Source organism: Neolamprologus brichardi, chromosome 4, assembly GCF_056152115.1.
Source record: "Neolamprologus brichardi isolate AB-2024 chromosome 4, ASM5615211v1, whole genome shotgun sequence".
Classification (NCBI taxonomy): domain Eukaryota; kingdom Metazoa; phylum Chordata; class Actinopteri; order Cichliformes; family Cichlidae; genus Neolamprologus; species Neolamprologus brichardi.
The window spans coordinates 10889038-10907651 of NC_142107.1; the positions used below are offsets into that span (position 1 = coordinate 10889038).

Here is an 18614-nt window from a genome sequence, read left to right on the forward strand (position 1 = left end):
AGAAGAGCTTTGAATGTCTTGCAAGAAGCCTGGAGAACTATTCCTGAAGACTACTTATAGAAATGACAAGAAAGTTTGCGTAACAGACTCCAGGTTGGTTGGAAAATAAAGGTCGTTGTACCAAGTATTAACTTTTAGGCTTGCTAGAATTGTACACAATCTGTACAATCACTGCACCTAGTTCACATTTTCCTTGCAAAATATAGAGAAATGAGGGGCAGCTCAAGCCTGCTGCGCAGTACTGTAACTGTGATGTCTCACTCTGCTTTTCTAATAAACTGTGTTAAACCAAGTGTGTCCATCATTATGCTACCTGCTCAAGTACAAGTCATAGCCACAGTTTTACAAACCTGTCTTATAGTCTTATAGACTGTCCGATTACTTTTGAGCCTTTGAAAATAGGGACCTGTGTATAAAATGGACTGTAATTCCCAACCAGTTAATGCTCCACAAACACACAGTATTGTTTATGTGATTTAAGTATCACAGACATTTTCAGCATTAGCTCTCATTTCCATTAAGTCGTTTTTAGTATAATAACATTACACTGCAATGAATGGAGTCCCCATGGATGATAATCAGCTGAGCACTGGGTCCATAATACTTTAATATACTATTTTAGTGATTTATTAGGTACACAATAATTAAGTATATACAGACTGCTTTTGAACTGGACTGTTTGTTTTTCACATTAACACAATTTGCACACACAATTTTACCTCCATAAAACATACCCGCATACAAAGTCATGCGGGTATGTATGAAGTACACAGGTGGGTCAAATTTGATTATGAGAGCTCCAAAATGCAGGAATAAAAGCTATCGACTTAAATGATGAGATGTGCTGTTACATAAGGAGAGCTGTACAGGGCCATAGAAATACATCAACCCAGCAGCAGGACCGGCATCTGTTCTGCCAGAGTCCTATAAGATTATCTCCAGTGGGCTACTGAGGGGCATCTTTCTGACTAAACTATCAGAATCAGACTCCATGAGGGTGGCATGGGGGCCTGCTATACTTCAGTGGGACTTGTGCTCGCAGCTTGACAGGTGGCACACCAGAACAGACACATCTGCCACTGATGGTCCACTCGTTTCATAAACTCAGTGGCAAGAGTGTGCAGGCATTTCCTGGATAAAGGAGGCACTAATGCCTCAGGAACCTCTGGGATGATATGTATCAGGGTATCCAAGGCGACCAAATAGAGCTAAAGCTCATCAATGCTCTCATTGGACTGTGAGGACGTCCCTACAGGACAACATGTTCAAACCTTGTCTAATCCTACCAGTTGTGACAAGAACACTAGCAAAAAGCAAAATTGGAAAATAATCAGTCAGGAGGGATAAGAAGAGAGTAATGATCTGTGACCACCACCTGTGAAACCTTTCCCTAGAGCTGAACACATCTGTATACCAGAAGTTTATCTGGCTTTGTCTTACCGTGCTGACTAAATATTCCCTTATTTTATTTATTTGTCTTATGAATCTACTAAAGCTGTTATTATTTAATAGGGATGTTTTTCTTAGGTTTATTATGTAACGAGCCACTTATATTCACATCATTGACATAAATGGTGTGTACAAAATAAGAGAAACCCAGTGAGCACTGTAATAATCATAAACACTGAATCTACTGCATCTAGTTATTTCTCTGAACAACCTGTAGAGGGTGCTATTGCTTCACTTATTGTGCACGTTAACACACAAATCCAATAGGTTATCCTTCACCTTTCCCTACTTCCTGTTAATTTACCACGTGTTCGCCAGGATGCAGGTATACATCACTGCTCCCCATCATGGAGGATGACCTCCGCATTCACAAAAACAGCTCATCGTGCTCTAAGCAGCCTGAGTGCTTCATTAATAACAGCTCATTATTTATGCGAACAAGTAGGTCAGGACCGGCATTAATAATGAACACACCACAAATCCGCTTTATGTATACTTTATGTAGATACACGTAATGTACAACGTGACCAATAGCTTTTACAGAGAATATAAAAGTTAATGTAACTATAAGCCCACACAGGGCAGTAGAAGATAATATCATGCCCTGACCACAAGGCTTTCATTGTATTTTACAATTATATAGAAAACTACTGGTGTTTTTGACATCATCATCAATTATATAATCACCATCACCGATATTACTTTAGTATAATCATCATCATATTCACTATAATCTTCATCATCATCATAAATACAACCACCTTTCTCACTCAGTCATGGCTTTTTAAACGGCGTTGTCACAGTTATTTATCCAATATTCATCATCCCCATATATTTTATAATGATTATGTTTAAGGCTTTTGCAAAGAAGACCCCAAACTTCAGCTGATGCAAACTGCCAGTCGGCTCAAACATGGTTACACACAGAGTTTGTGCATACTACAACAAAGAGACCAGAAAGCTATACATTGTATATACAAACATAACTTAGGCATACACTGCTGAACATTTACAGGTAGTATTAAACCATTTCACAAATGAAAATAAATACAAAAATGATAGCTGGTTATTAGATATAGAAATGTTCAAAGAGAAGAAACACAAAGGCAAGCAAGGATCTTTAGGAGTACGAACCAAATGCAAACAGGATCACAACAACACACCGACCTTCACTCACATAGGCCATAGATAAGGGAAAGGAAAAGAAGAAGCTTAATTGGACTGGTACCTAACTGGGCTTCTGCACAGCCAAAAATATAACCCACTCAGTAGACAGAAATGACTTTCTCAAATGAAAGCGCTCTGAAAGTTCTAATCCTTAAGATATCAATGAAATGAGATCCTGGTTTGACAGCTGCCAACAAATGTTATCCTGCTACTGTTTCACGTTAAAAGCATTTAAAAAGAGGGCTTTTATTGTGAAGCAGTCATAGGTACATAATATATTTCTCACTAAGATTAAGGCTGATGGAAATGGGTTACCCGATATTACATATGTAAAATATTTAAATAGTATATTTGCTATTTTTAAAAAATAATTCAATTAAAGGTGAGGAAAGGTGTGAAAAAGTCTAATTGTAATCAAAGTCAAAACACTAAACAGCAGACTGTGCTGTAGTTCAAACATTCACTTCTCGAGCTGAAGATGCTTGGGTCGATCTGCAGAGGAGGTGCAAACGTGTGGGAGCTACCTGCTCTGGTGACCCCTCGTAAGGGAGCAGATGTTCGGAAATGTGTGACAGGATACCGTCAAACCAGAGGTGCTGAAATCTTAAGGATTGCAACTTTAAGTCCACAAAGCGAGTTGAGTTTGAAGCTTTAGCAAAAGCACCACTGCTACTCAGCTAAAGTAAGAAAGGATGCACGTTACAAAATTCTCTGCTCCACACAGATAAATGAAATCAGTCCAGCTGACTGTAAAGAACCTAAATCTAAGCCATCTTTTTGTTGTTGTTGTTGATGTCCTCTGAGGTTACTCTTCAGCCGTGGCACCTTGAGAGAAGAATTCAGCACCAGAGTGAGATGACGACGTGGTCCAGGTGAGGTTGCACTGCGGTCATAACCACGTCCCAAACGTGTCCATCCATCCCCTCATCCCACCTCCCCCCTTCTCCAGCAGTCACTCTTACATTTTGCGCACCGTGTCAATGACCACACATCTGAACTGATTCTGAATAACAACTTTTTCATAAAGCACAATGGAGGGAACACTTGCATCACTTATGCACCCATACTGTAGATGCGGTATGCACCGATAGCTTGCACACTGCTGCATACACACAAATACAAACATATTGGTCTACAATAACCCACATGCATGCATGTGCACCTGAAACATGGCGGTTGGGCTTTAGGGAAACCTATAAACCTCTTATAAGCATGACTGGGGAGGTAGGGGGGTGTATATGAGATGGAGGAGAAACTACTGGCTGGAGCGCTGCTTTCTCCCCAGCAAGTGTGTGATGTCTCCCCAGCAAGTGCATACAACTTGTGGAGAGTCCAGGAAAGAAACCAAAGTCTGCCTTCGGGGTTGAAGTCAGCTCTGTGCTCTTCAGTCCAGCTTTGCAGTGTGTGTGGTTTATGAATGCATGAACTTAAGGAGATAACGATGGAGGGGGTTTGGAGGTTGACTTGATTGTCCCTCTTCATTTCTTGTTGGCGATGCGTCTCTTCCTGGTGGCCAGCATGTCGTAGAAAGGATCTCTGCTAATGCTTGCCCTAGAGAAGCCAATCAGAGGACAGCGATGAAATAAATAAGAAGGCCACATGAGAGGAGGGTCTCAAACATCTTTGATATGGAAATGCAGGCACATTTATACAAACGCATGCTTTAACTAGATCAGAAAAAGAAAAAAAAAAGTTAGTGGAGTGACCTAGTTTGGTTTCCATGGTTTCTGAAGAGGGACCCCCTCTCCTACTTTTTGTTTGTTGTTATTTTTTTTGGGTAGTCTGGCTTGCTGGAACCTTGCAATGATTCCCTCCTCCAGAACCCTGCCAGGAACGTAGCGAACCATGCAGTCGCACACACTCTCTTCCTCTTGCTCCAGGCTTATAGGTCTGAAGGAGGGCAAACAACAGTCCTCCTCCTTATAGACTCTTCTGCTTAGTTTGGGGAGGGGAGGGGGGGGGATGTAAAGGCAGCCTACAAAGGCAGCAAGTGAGTCAGAAGCCATTTGGGCTCTACCGAAAAGCCCAGTTTCACGGCTGCTAAATCCTGTTAGCACCAGCACAAAGCAAGAAGAGGCTCAACCCCCCACTGCGGATATCTCTGATTCCCTTTATAACGCCACACGCTAAAGAATGAGTGTGTGTAAGATGACTATCCTCTTTCATACTCCTCATTGTTGTTTTCTACAACCCAATTTTGTGAAACAATAACTCCACTGTGGAGAAATCAAATCCGAGCGCGGCTGCCACAGCTAAAAACCTTCTCCACCATTTTTCAGTCCTGAAAAATGCTTCTTAAAAACTGATACATTGACTGGAATTATTTAATTTTTTTTTTTTAAAGCACACTTTTCACTTCAAACGTGTCACACTAATTCATACAACAGCAGCTCACTTCCTTAATTGACCTACTTGGTCCAACTTCACTGCCTGACACTCAAGATGAGCAGATAAGGCCTTGCCTCTATAATCATCTCTACTTTAAAAAAGGGGCAAATCATAATTTCCATAAAAAGCCTTTTATCTCCACAGAACCCCGAGTCCTCTCGGACCCCTCTGGTGAAGTGCAAGCTGTGACTTGTTAGCTTTGGTAGATGTGAGTGCGTCACCCCTAGTTTGGAGCTGCCTGTGTTGGATAGGTTTGCTGGCTCAACCCTGGTGCGTTATACGCAATGTCTAATCCCCCATCATGTCTCCTGTGAATACTCTGATAGTATAGAGAGGGGAGGTGGATGATTGCACTACATTACGGTATATAAGCACTCTGTTCTGCTGAGCCAACTCTCTTTGACATTGCACCACCGTTTATGCAGGCGATTACAAAACATCCAGCATTTAGGTCATTAAAAGCAAGGTTATCACAGCTGCCAAAGCAATGGTATACTCACTGCCAGCGTGAATGTATACGATCTGATGGAAATGAAACATGTTGTTATTCGTTTCACTGTTTAATTTAAACACTGTAGTAAAATACAGTCACGTGAAAAAGAAAGTTTTTGGCAGCCGTCATTTGAAGCAGTTGTTTTCTGTAGGACTCTATCGTCTCACATCACTGCGGAGGAACTCTAGCCCGCTCTTCTCTGCAACGTTTCTTGAGATAATTGAGGTTTGTGGACATTTTATTTAATGCACAGCTCTCTTAAGGTCCTGCCACATTGTAGCACCTTGGTTCTTTCCTTTTTCAGCCAATCTGTTGTAAAAATGCTGCTATGCTTTGGACTATTGCCCGGTTGCATGACCTAATTTGCACCAAGCTGTCAGGCAGATGCTCTCTCGTGTGACTGCAGAAAACTTCGGTATACAGAGCAGGTCATGATGGACTCAATGACTGTGAGGTTGCCAGGTCCTGTGGCTGCAAGACAAGCCCAAATCATCACGCCTCCACCACCATGCTGGAGAGCTGGTATGAGGTGTTTGTGCTAATATGCTGCGTTTGGTTTTTGCCAAATATGGCACGAAGCAATGTGCTTCTGTCTGAAGAACATTGTTCCAGAAGTCTTGTTGTTTCTTAAGATGAAACTTTGCAAACCCAAACTATGCTGTCATGTCCTTTCAAGAGAGAAAGTACTTTCTAATGAAAACCTCTGCCTTTGAAAATAGCAGAAAAATAGCAGCCAACAGAAAACAGCAAACAGCCAGAGCTGGTGTGTGATGTTTGTGCTAGTTTGAACGTGGTGAAATCACATGTGTATAAGGGTCAGAACAGGACTTTGAGAAAGATATAACAAGGTCCTCAAGAAGATGACCTTGAATGAGATCACCTAAACTGAAATCAAGTCAGGTTTTTGATTTCGTAAGACTTTAAGCACCTCATATATTCAAGTTGTCTAGATTTAATTGAAATAAACAGGTTAAAACTGGTTTCTGCCTTAAATTAATCCAACATCAAGGAAATCACATTCACTGATTTTTTTTTCGATTTGTTTATTCTGACGTAACAACAACCATTACTGGTTTAACACTGGATCTTTGTGCCGTCATTACTATTACGAGGAATCTTACTTGATGGATTTAATCCACTCCTCCTTCTCCTCAGGCGTGGGTGCTGATATCCTGTATACTACATGGTTTCCCTCCACTACACGCCCATCTGCCTCTGTCTTACAGGCTTTGATCACCTGGCCCTTGTGATTCGGGTTGTAGAGCTCAAAACAGTTCTGAAGGAGGGACAGAGAGGGGTCAAAGGTCATCAAAAACAGGTGCCAGATAATTATCTTTGGCGAAGAAATATTTGAACAAAGGGAAGATTTAGTGAACACAGTAACCAAGGGGAGAAAGGCTGAGGTCTCTAATCAGGCAACACTCACAGGTTTCCTGGGCTCCTCCACCTCCCTGATGCTGAGATTCTCCAGTGGGATGATCCCACGAGGCTCCTTGTCCTAAAGGAGAGAGCGATCAGAAGCAGGAACATGAGAGGAGGGGAGAAAACAACCAGAGTTAGACAGAGATAGATAGAAAGAGCAATTTAGAACAAAGTCAAAAAGCAAGTATTAAAGAAAGAACAGAAACCAGAAAAGGAGCAAGGGGAAGAAAGAGGAAATCAAAACAATGAATAAAAAAATGGCATAAAATGAGATTTCTATAAGAAAGAAACACTGGAACAGCCTTACACAGAAAAGAAAAATCCACTGTGATTGTAGCTTGTTCCCCCCCCCACTTGTGCATGCTGCAGTCTGACCAGAGGACGGGACATAATGATAGTGTCCTGAAGGATAATACTACAGCAAAGAGAGGACAGTGCTGATGTGGCAGCAAAGAAACAAAGGCACTGGTGAAAATATTCAAGCACTATTGGCTAATTTTCATAGTAAGGGACACTAATTTAATAGTAACCCATGCCAACCTGAGCACATATGACAATTAAAACAGTCTGCAACATTTCATCCACTGTGACCACAAGACAAGTATGTGATAATTACACGCTGGAGTTTTCTGTGACCCAGTAACTTTAGTAGCTTATTGCCATTTTGTGCAGAAACTAATACAGAAAGAGAACATTTAGGTGACAAACCATGTTAAAACCACATTAGTTATGCACAAGGGCAAAGTCAAAAAAATTATCCCAATGCAGAATTGCCAGAACTTCAGTTCCTAGAAGGGCAACTTCAGGGTCTTAAAATGCTTAAACGACACATTTCATAGCAGAAACAAGCATGTTCATAGTTTGGTGGTTTGATTCTGTACAGCACTGCATTTCCTCTTCATTGCAACTGTAGGGGTGGTGACACATTGCCGGGGGTATGGCCACTTTTAGTGACATATGCTAGACTTCATAGGCTTCTTTTTAAGCGGGATCTTTAGACCGTGTTTCTGGTGCTGGTGCTTTTTTTATTTTTAATTAAATTATTTGATAAATAAATGTGGCTTGCTATGCACATAACATCATGTCCGAGAAGTCTTTTATTCTATGTTACTTAGCGCTGATTAGCAGAACTAATCTGTGCTAACTGTATGCATATCTGTGCCATACATGCATACAGTCTATGGTTGAAAAATAGTGCACATATGCTGATTAGTCATCCACACTCTTGTCCAAATATGGTCACTTCTGGCTCCTGAGAAAGATGGAGGTATTTTTTCCTGGTCTTGTGTAGTAGGCGGGTCCAGCGAGGTGGCGTACCACTAATCCCTTCTTTGACTGCTATATAAGAGCTTTGAAGTGGTAACATTTTCTCTTTTCTCCCCTTTTTGCTTGCTTTGTTTATGACTACCTACATAGCTGTTCTTGTTTTACCATAAGTTTAGTTCAATTAAACAGATTTTGAATTTTTTTTTTTTTTTTAAAAATCACAATTTTCACATTGTGACATGGTCTGTGGTGCCGCTGCAGGGGGGTGGACGCACCAGCACGGAATCTGCAATCACGCCTCGCCGGCTTAAAAGCTGAACTACGTCCTGGAGTTTTGTTGTTGTTGATGTGGATGTTGAGCTGTGAGCGGAGAGCTGCAGCTGTGGTGTGAACATCCGTCATTCGTGCCTCACACACCTATAGTTCATTTACTTTGAGACCTGTACTATGAAGCAGCATTTGGTCTCTTCTGGTTAACTTCAGAGTTAACCCTGGGTTTTTAGCACCACAAAGGTGGTTCAGTTCTTGTTCTTTGGAACAGGAGATTAGCAACAGGTGTGAAATTACCACCAACTGACCAATAAATTCTCAGAAAATAGCATCACCCGTCATGGAAGATAGTTCCGAGGATTTGGATAGTAGGAGGGTTTTTAGAGGCCCCTAAAGTCTCTGTTTCCTCAGTGAGAATCAATAATAAATATAGATTCTTAGATACAACCAGATGACTTGATTTTCTTTCCCGAACCAAAAAACTTTTCAGCCTGTGGTCCAAATCAGTTCATGAGTTTGTAAACTTGTGGCCTTTTCCTGTGGTTTGATGTCCTTTGACACAGAGACGTGAACTCCCAGGTGGACTGAAATGTAGGAACCTTCAGTCCATTAATGGCCAAATAAGACTGGGCAAAGAGTATACTTACACTCTGTATGTTCGGCTCAAAATTGCAGTGTGTAGCTTTTAGTTGGGTCGGATCTCTCCATAAACAAACCACTCAGAAGTCCATTTGGAAGGTGACACCTTTTCCAAAGAGTCTCTGTGTTTTCTTTTTTGTTCATTTTAACTGGACTGAAAGGGAGAGAAAACACCCTTAAACTGAGACTTAAGAACAGGTGGTCACAAACCAAATGTTGACTCAGAGGCCGCTTTTTATATCAAACTACCAATAAACTGTGTGAAGACAGTGCAACATATTCAGTTATGTTTGGTTTGTAGAGTTTACATGAAGAGGTCCCTGCTGAAATCCACAACCGTAACAGCAGTGTAGCAAACTTGAATTGTTAATCCTCGCCGTTTTTCTGGTGCTATGGAATAAATTACTTGTTATAATTAACAAGGAGGCTGTAGACTCAGGGTGGATTTCATACAGACTTCTGAGGATAAAAATGAAATGCTTGGCTCTGTGATGACACAAGCATACACACACAGCGGCAGAGATGCCTTTTGTTAATCAAAAAAAACCAAACCATATTGGTGTGAGACTCACAGTTGTGTATTCAAAGTAGTAGAGGCAGTTGTCCGTCAGGATGAACCACCTTCTCTTCCAGGTTTTCACTCTGCCCCCTGACAGGAAAAAAAAAAAGAGGAGACAGGAAGTGACACAAAGGCCGCAGTGACAGACTGGCTGTCTGCCCTCAGGAAAAAGAGCAGGGAAGTGATGGTCATTAATGAAGCCAACCAGCATCCGCTGTGTTTCCTTATGCGCTTTAAAATGACAAAAGCAAACATAGGTAGATATGGTTGGACTACTTGCCTGCAAGCAAGAGAGAGATTACTCTTGTAAATGTAAGAAATCAAAGTGGCCCAAACCAGTTATTGACTTTAAGCATTAACTCATTAGTAAATGTAATTCAATTTCCTGTGGCTGATCATTTCCAAAATGTCATTATTAAACACATACAATATTTCACATGCCTTTGAAAATTCACTTAGTGGGTTTCCTGTGATTTCCATTCAGTTTTCTGTGACGCTGCGGCCTGAGCTAACAGACAAACGGACGTCTTTTTAGTTTCTTGAAGATGTTTCAGCAGAATGAAGATAAGCTTCTTCATTCTAAAAGCTAAAGGTGAGTCTAAAATACTGGAGGTGGTCCTGACACTACACTGTCATGAGTCATGACTGGTAGACACATGGTGATAGAGGTAGAGCAGGTCACCTGGTTCTGCCGGAGGTTTCTTCCTGTTAAAAGGGAGTTTTTCCTTCCCACTGTCGCCAAAGTGCTTGCTCATAGGGGGTCATATGATTGTTGGGTTTTTCTCTGTATCTATGAAGCGCCTTGAGGCGACTTTTGTTGTGATTTGGCGCTATATAAATAAAATTGAATTGAATTTAATTGAATTGAATCTACCAGTCCACGTCCCATTGCCAGAGGTTAAATATCCGTTACTCCCTATCAGCGTTACCAGCTGATGGACCAGAGTGACGAGTTGATACCCTTTATCTTTTAGAACTGAAGAAGCCTTTTGCATGTGAGGTGAAACATCTTTAAGAACCTAAAAGGAAGTCCTGTTGTAGATTTCGGTACCTGGGCTGTTTGTAGAAGTCGATTCTCGTAACGACAGACTATACAGAGTTTCAGCCTTATCCCAATATAAATTTTTAAATAGAAGACCCTGTTTTGCTGCATATGCAAGATATTTCTGGCTGCGCCTCTTCAAATGCTCTGTGCCACAGGAAGCTTAAATGTAAATCATTGACAACTGAAAACTGTTGGCTTTGACTTTTGAGACATGCAGGCAAGCTGCCTTGTGTGAGATTGCAGGCTACCAGCACAATCTCGCCCAACTTCATGCTTAGTTAACTGATGACTCGAGCAACTGATAAATTATTACTGCCGTTGCCCATTCATTTTTTAAGGCAACAGGATAAAACCTCATTGGCTCTCAGGAGAGGAGAGCAAACTTGATGTGAACCTAACGTGGCACGTAAAGCACCCCTGGAGGAGAAAACACTCACGCAAATACACGCACGTATCGTACACGACACCCCAGAGCAAGTTCACCACCTCACGTGTTCATTTGTGCAAACTACATCCAAAACTATGTGTGTTATTAATTCCTAAGCATGACTTTTACTGCAGCATTTCCTTCCTGTTTTCATGGTTCCCTCACAGAAGCCTACATGGGTCACAGACAGCTATAAAAAGCTCTGTGTTTCCTTACATTTCAATAGACAGTGGCTATTGAATTAGCACGGCCAAATTTCCGCTGAGCGCAGAGAGACATTTGCTAAAAAAAGGCCTTATTCCTCCGTATCCTCCAGGGTTTATCTTTAGAGAGTTAAATTAGAAATATTACAGTGAGAACTGGTTGCGGGGGAAACTGCTCCAGGGAGGAATCGTGCAAGAATGTAATCATGTTAGGTCTGTGAGCCACAATGGGGCTATTTACATTCGTACGCACTAGCTTGATGAGGCTACAGAGACGTTACACAGAGTTTAAAGAATGTGCAGGTCAAAGCCAGGTGTGTGTGCATGTGTGTAAACACTGTAGTAAAAACCAACCACCTGCAGTGACTTTGCTCTTTAAACCAACAATATGTGGGCTAATAAACAGGTATTATGTCCAATAATAAATCACCGCCATACAGTAAATTATAAGCTGTTGTGTATGTGAGGACTGCTGGAGTACCTGGCAAGTGATGGAGCGAGGTTCAAATCAGAAACACATGGGATCAGAGGGGAGCCAACTTCAAGCAGAGTAAAAGCAAGATTTATAAATGCATGACCTCATTGGAGATGAATACACGCCTGGCACGCACGCACGCACACACACACACAGTCTTGTTTTCATAGCTTTGTGGGGATATCTAATTGACATAATGCTTTCCCTAGCTGCTTACCCTAACCATCACCATTAAAATTGAATGCCTAACCCTAACCCTTAGCCTAACCATAACCATAACCTAATTGTAACCCTGACACTAAAACCACAATTTGAGTCTCAAAAATGACTTCAAACTTGTGGTGACGGCATTTTGTCCCCACACAGCTGTTGGTCCCCACAAGTATGGTAAACTTCCAATTTTGAGTCCCCACAAAGATATGTAAACATACATATGTACACACACACTTCAAATGACTGAGATGTTTTTTTCTTCCTCACACAATAAGAGGAGTCCACGTCCAGCTTAATAAACAATGTACGTATCATTTCTAAACTATGTTTATACAGAGCTAATTGAGAATCTGCATCTGCATGGCTGCACATGTGGGTTTCTCACCTTAGGATGATGATGTTTTATTATTTTTCTTTTAAGCGGGCTATAATCTTTTTTTGTAGTTTTAATAAACAACAACATGACGGGGTTTTCATTAGGAAGTCCCTCACGCCATAAAGTATTTAAATATATTAAAATTAGTTTTACTTTGCTTGTAAAACACCTTGTGAAGCCCATTTAAAATTTCCTGTGTATGCGGTTCACATAAAATCAGCTACTGCCCTTTTTTTATGTTTGAGATATAACTCACAGTTCATAATTTCAAATCATGTGGCTTTTAAATAAATACAGCCTGGCTTTTAGAAAGAGAGGAATTCACTGATACATCACAAACAGTTGGTTACATTTATAATTATATCTGAAGCTTTGTGGGTGACAGAACTCAAAGTTAATGCTTGTAAGAATCATAGTTTCTAGGTTAAAAGGCTTTTTGTCAATCGTTAAGTTGACCTTGAAGACCTCGGTGGATGACTCCGCTCTACACCCCTACAGTTTTATCCAAACTCATTCAAAGCTTTTCCGAGCTTTCATGTTTACAGACAGAATGACATGCATGCATATTTTATATGCACTGTTTGCTCCGTTCACAAACGCGACCAGACCTTCAATGAAATGGATCATTAATACACTCCCATGTATAAACTGTAAGATACACGACTTGTATATAAAAGTTGAATGTTTACTTTTCTATTTTTATCATATGGGTGTGTTTGCAAAGTTTTATCTATCTTTCAGTTAATGTTTTACGATCAAAGGAGAGTGCACGAGCAACAGTTACCACGCAGTTTAAGTTCTCATGAGTCTAATTCTATAGTCGCAGACCAAAAAAAAAGAAAGCAGGAGTTCCTAAATAAAGTCAAGCCGGATGTTTTGCATTCCCCAGAACCTGAGCGTGAGCGTGTGAGACTCAGACTAACCTAATTTAAGCAGCCAGCCTTCTCTGTCTGGGTTGAAGAACGTGTGCGTCAGGTCGTTCCCGTCGTCCTCGGGGATCTTAAAGGGTTCGCTCTTGATGCTGTCGTATAGATTCTGCACAGAGAAAGAAAAGGCAGAAAAACGTTTACGCTTAGATGAAAACACACACACACACACGTCTAACTCACGTGCAAAAACATTCAAGCCTTTAACTACCGGTGCATTAAACATGACACTGAGAAATCAATTTTCAGACAAAGACAAAGATTCATACATCAGTGACTCTGGGAACTTGAAGAGTTTTTAACAAGGTTCCTTTTTGTACCGAAGGAGCACTTTGGCAGACACGACAGCCTCTCGCATGCGAGTCGATCGACTTGTTTTTCGTCTTTTTCTTATTAAATGGCCTGTATTTACCATTTTATTAAAGATCATCATTATCCTGAGCTGCAATGTCTCAATTAGGGAGGCATGACTCTGCTTTTCACAGAGGAGACCTATAAGAGAACCTATAAGTTTCCTTTTTGTCTGCTACATTGAAAAAACCCCAAACACTTAATTTAATCCCTCCACTTTTACCTCCACAGTGTTTCAAATGCATACCACATAGGATAAATTCATCAAACCTGACGAAGTAATCAAGTCAAAGTTCTCACCCTGAGTAGCTCCTCTGGGAGATCTCCCCCTTCATTGATTCCTCTGTTCATGGAGATGAAGCGCTCCACTGGGGGCTTGTCTCTGACGTTGGGATTATGCAGGCTGGTGTTCAGCATGATAATGGCAAAAGATAGAACGTAGCATGTGTCTGTGGAGGTAATTACACACAGTGTCATAAGGAAACAAACAAATACAGCACATGCACACTCCACATGTGTGTGTGGAGGTTATAGATTAGTGTGGATGTGATAAAACAGTTAGAATTTAAAAGAAAATGTGACAAATATGACATTACCAAGAAAGTAGTGGCTGTATAGTAGAGGACATTCAACTTATTTGCCATAAAAGGGAATTAGAAACATCTTGTAACACATTTTCACACCACAGATTCAAGGAAAACCTGATAAAATGGAGAATTTAATCAACAGAAAAGCCCATCTTCTGACACAGTGTGTTCCTGCTCTTACGACTCGGTTTCATCCATCCACACACTAAGAGCCCCAGACAACATCCTCTGCATGTAATTTATAACCCAGTGTGCACCACTCTTGAGGGATGACCAATAACCAAGTCTGGGTGTGTCACCACTGCACCACATCAATATTCACGACCTGAGCCGTCACCTCCTTAACACTAACACGTGAGCAGGAAGGCTATGTGCAACAAGCCAAGACGGCGCTAATGACCGCTATTGACCGGTGATCAATTTCATTATCACTGCTGGAGACACGAATGCTGATCGCACAGGGATTAGTGAGCAACTTGCCAACTTCAGTGGAAAACTGTAATTGGACTTCAGGTCCATTCAAGTTCACACAGAGGCTGAAATAACGAACAAATATTCTGAAGCTGCACCCCTACGCAGTGGGGTGCAGCTTCTCCGCATGTAGCCACAAGGTAAAGATTTATACAGGTCCAGCTGTCCGGTGAGAGATGACAGACAGACAGAGGCATTGATTTGAATCCGGGTGGTCTGGTGGGCAGAGCATGTTATCCGTCCTGGACTGTCTGGCTGAGTCTGACTCATATATCTGCTGCAGTGCAAACGTGTGTGTATTTGTGTACGTGTGTGTGGTACCTGTGGACTGGAAGACGCCGGGATTGCATTGGCAGTACCTGGAGGCAAAAGCCTCCATCATACGATCAATCTTCTGGGCTTCGCCGGGAAGTCTGAAGCTCCACAGAAACTGCCTGCAACAGCAGAGAGCGAGAGGAAAAATGTAATGATGTGTCATGAAATATTGATGTGAATGTTTGTAACAGTATCTGTGTTTTTCCCTGTGAATTACAAAACAGTAATACACGGCACAGACATTTCTTTATATTAGGAGGGTGTATTTATGGCATAAATGAAGAAGTCTTTGCCCACAGGAAGTTTTGTTTTTCTAGTGTTAGATTAGATTTTGATATTTCTGCAAAAAAAAAAAAAAAAAAAAACAGCACAAAGAACACTCTTGTCTTTCATGGGACACCCGACAAACCAAACAACTAGAAGTTAGAGCAAACTTTTAAAGCTGTGCATGGGAAAATAATTTTTTTTAGCACTTTGAACAAAGCTTTAGGCAGGAATCTGATACACTGATCACCTAACTGGATGCGCAGGTTTGCATGACACATTGTTGACATATAAGAGGTGTGCACACCGGCTCCTCTGTTATCAGTCGCATGAAAAAATATTTATTTAATGGTGACAACACATGTTAATGTAAATCAGCATAAAAATATAACGTGTAAAATATGTTTTGTCCCAGAATTTGCCAATTAGTTAATTATTTGTAATTCCAAAATAGGTAATAATGAATACATGTGACAGTGCCCGCACATAACAACAGATCAAAAGTAGCATCGTTGTGCCTCCACTTGATCTCGTCACGGCCACAGTGCTAGTGCAACAAGTGTGACAAAGCGGAGGCCTCATCTGAGTTTAAACCTGGATCTGTTTTTGCTTGGATGTGCAGAGCAGCGGTCTCCTTGTGGACCGCTTTGCACGGTTGGTCGTTATGCTCTCCTCCAACTAGATTCTTATTGGCAATTTAGAGAAAAGCACTACATCAATAACATCTCAGCAATATCCAATCCCATATGAAAAGTGTTTTGCGAATTCAACAACAACCTGACCAACTTACAAATTTGCAAATCACATCACAAACAACAACATGACCAAACCATCTAAAAAAGAAATGATCAGCTAGCCTAATTGTTCTAATATTATTTTTATAATGCCAATTGGTGCATCCCGGTAAAGGTCTCTGACAGATACACCCCTCCCCCCACCCCCACCTTTCCTGCAAACAGTCGGTTGGCTCAAGTGTGGGAACAATTTCAGTCAGGCCAAGATTTTTTACAGCCGTGATATAATGTCATATTTCAACAGTTTACAATGGGAAAACCAAATATGTGAAGTGAAGCCAAGGCGGATTTCTTTCAGTTTGGTCTGTAAAACTCGGTGCACGTCTGGTGTTTACTTTGCAAAGGAAAAGTACCAAAGCAACAATAAAACTTGTAAAACACCATCTTATTGTGCTGCAAACTCCCGTAAGTTGTTTTGGCTGGGTTTTTTATACTTGAAAACATGCCTGCCCTTCACAAACTTTACAATCTGCACTGTAGTACCCACTCACCGTCGCCTGCTTTAATTCTTCCTTCCTAATATGAGTTGTTAAGTACCTTAAGGCTTGAACGAGGTTGAGGTCTGCAAACTCGTGAAGCTCCACAAATGCCTGGAGGACCTTAATGTTGAAGTCATCCCTGGGGTGGTGGGGAGAAAAAAACCACATGTGATGAGTAGTTCAGCTTAAACAAAAGCAGAAGAAGTGATGAACTCCTATGCTCAGTGACTGAAGCTGGAAAGCAAAGTCTTGCAGCCACGTCACAGTGCCACTCTCAGACAGAGAGCCACTGTGCCGGCTGAGACAGGCAGCGTGATGTCCCCTGTTGTTTTGACATCCTATCCCCATTGACTTCCCTTCGATAAGAACCACATGTCCCCTACACTTTTTTTCCCCTCTTTCAGCGGCACGGTCTCCTGGCACTATTGTGCTCCATAAATCCAGACCACCAATTTCCCAGGGCTCTATCACTGATGTCTGAGCACGTGCAGTGCAGATCTGACAAGGACGTGGGGAGAGGAAAAAGAAAGGTGGAAGGAAAACAGAGAGAAAACTGGAGAACTCACCGTTCCCCTAAATAGTCCCCAATGACTGTTTTGTTGAGCCCTTCTCCTTTGTAGAGGAACTGTGCAATGTCCTCTGGGGTGTTCTGGAGAAGATCATTCTCCAAAAGAAACTGGATTCCCTGTTTTTAAAGAGAGAGCAAGCGCAGCATAAATAGGTATTTTACTCAGTTTCAATGAATGATTTAAATTTAAACTCCAGAGCTGTGGATCTCCTCTGACCTTCTTTGGGTCCATGTTGAACTTTTTCCTTCCCATGGCGATCTGCTTGTTTCTTTGTGTGGTTTTGCTGTGACAAAAACCAAAAGAATAAAAAACCCAGAAAACATCCATCACATGACAGCCGAGTCCAATTTTGCTTCCCGGCTGCTGCGTGTGTTTAGTAGGTCACTTTGTGTCGAGTTTATTCAGGGCCTGTCACAACTGTGTTTACCAACCACTCAGTCAAGTAAAGGCTGAGTTTACATTTGGATTAAACTGAGAAAACTTGAATTTCGTTCACGACATGTGATTGTGCATCAGCTGTTGCTCACTTGAGTGTATCTTGTCCCTTTTCTTTAATTCATCTTAGCTAACTGGATGTACATTGTCCCATATTAATGCTCGAAACACTTTTTTGCTCTCACTCCTCGGGGAAATCTCCACCTTTGTGTGTCTTTGAACGCTCCCTAAGCCTTACGTGTGCCCAAAAATAGCTGGAGCCCCTTTGCCAGCTGCGCCTGAGACACACAAACAGCCTGACACATGACCTCGCCCCACCTCAGCAACCAATCAAATGCAGACTGTTTGGTTAATGTTAAGTCGAGGGACTGTCCTGCTTTTCTCCTCAAACAATGGGGTATTAACATGTTAACACACACACACAAACTGACAGGTGTGAGTCTCACTGCAAAGGTAACTGTATGTTAAAAGAGTAGCAGAGCCAAAGCAAACAAAAACTAATGAGCTGATCTCTTGGCGGTTCATTGAAGCCATCCAAACATGCAACACTACTACTTTTTGACTTGACTTCATTTAAATCTCCAACACTATTAGCTATCCTGCTAATTAAGGCCTAGAGACCAATTAGTGACCATCTAGGGACCACTGGTCACTGGGGAAAAGAGTGCATTCTGCTACTGGTTGACGAAATACGTTGGTTAACTTGGTCAACTAAAGCACAACTTTGAAGGTGAATGTTTCAGTTTTTCCAGTTTCACAGCTTCACAATTGCTCGGAGAGTAAACTGGCGAGTGTTTGCAGACAAGTTGGCGACTTCCATGTAAACTACAGAGGGACGCGGCAATCTGCTCATAAACAAAGCAATCACAAAGAGGTTTTTGGTGGAGCACCACCCTCTTTGCAACAGATTTCGCCTGGCATCAGCTGGCAACCACTCAACAACTATTCAGGAAATACACATTTCCTTAGCAATCGGGGGCACCGACCAGTTTCTATGACTGTGTGACTGAAGCTTAATTTAGCATTTGAGG

General features: G+C 41.5%; 1 protein-coding gene across 1 annotated transcript in view; it reads right to left on the reverse strand.

The window, feature by feature from the left end:
* Positions 1-1929: 1929 nt before the first annotated feature.
* The window catches only part of cyth3b (cytohesin 3b), a 45541-nt gene continuing 28856 nt past the window's right edge, over positions 1930-18614 (reverse strand). Inside the window, exons 4-13 of the mRNA XM_006791477.2 lie at positions 17365-17431; positions 17146-17264; positions 16638-16718; positions 15049-15161; positions 13970-14118; positions 13316-13427; positions 9667-9743; positions 6924-6995; positions 6619-6773; positions 1930-4167 (exon numbers count right to left, since the gene is read on the reverse strand). Of these exons, the coding sequence (XP_006791540.1) occupies positions 4095-4167; positions 6619-6773; positions 6924-6995; positions 9667-9743; positions 13316-13427; positions 13970-14118; positions 15049-15161; positions 16638-16718; positions 17146-17264; positions 17365-17431 (1018 nt within the window). The 3' untranslated portion in view covers positions 1930-4094. The remainder of the gene's footprint in view (positions 4168-6618; positions 6774-6923; positions 6996-9666; positions 9744-13315; positions 13428-13969; positions 14119-15048; positions 15162-16637; positions 16719-17145; positions 17265-17364; positions 17432-18614) is intronic.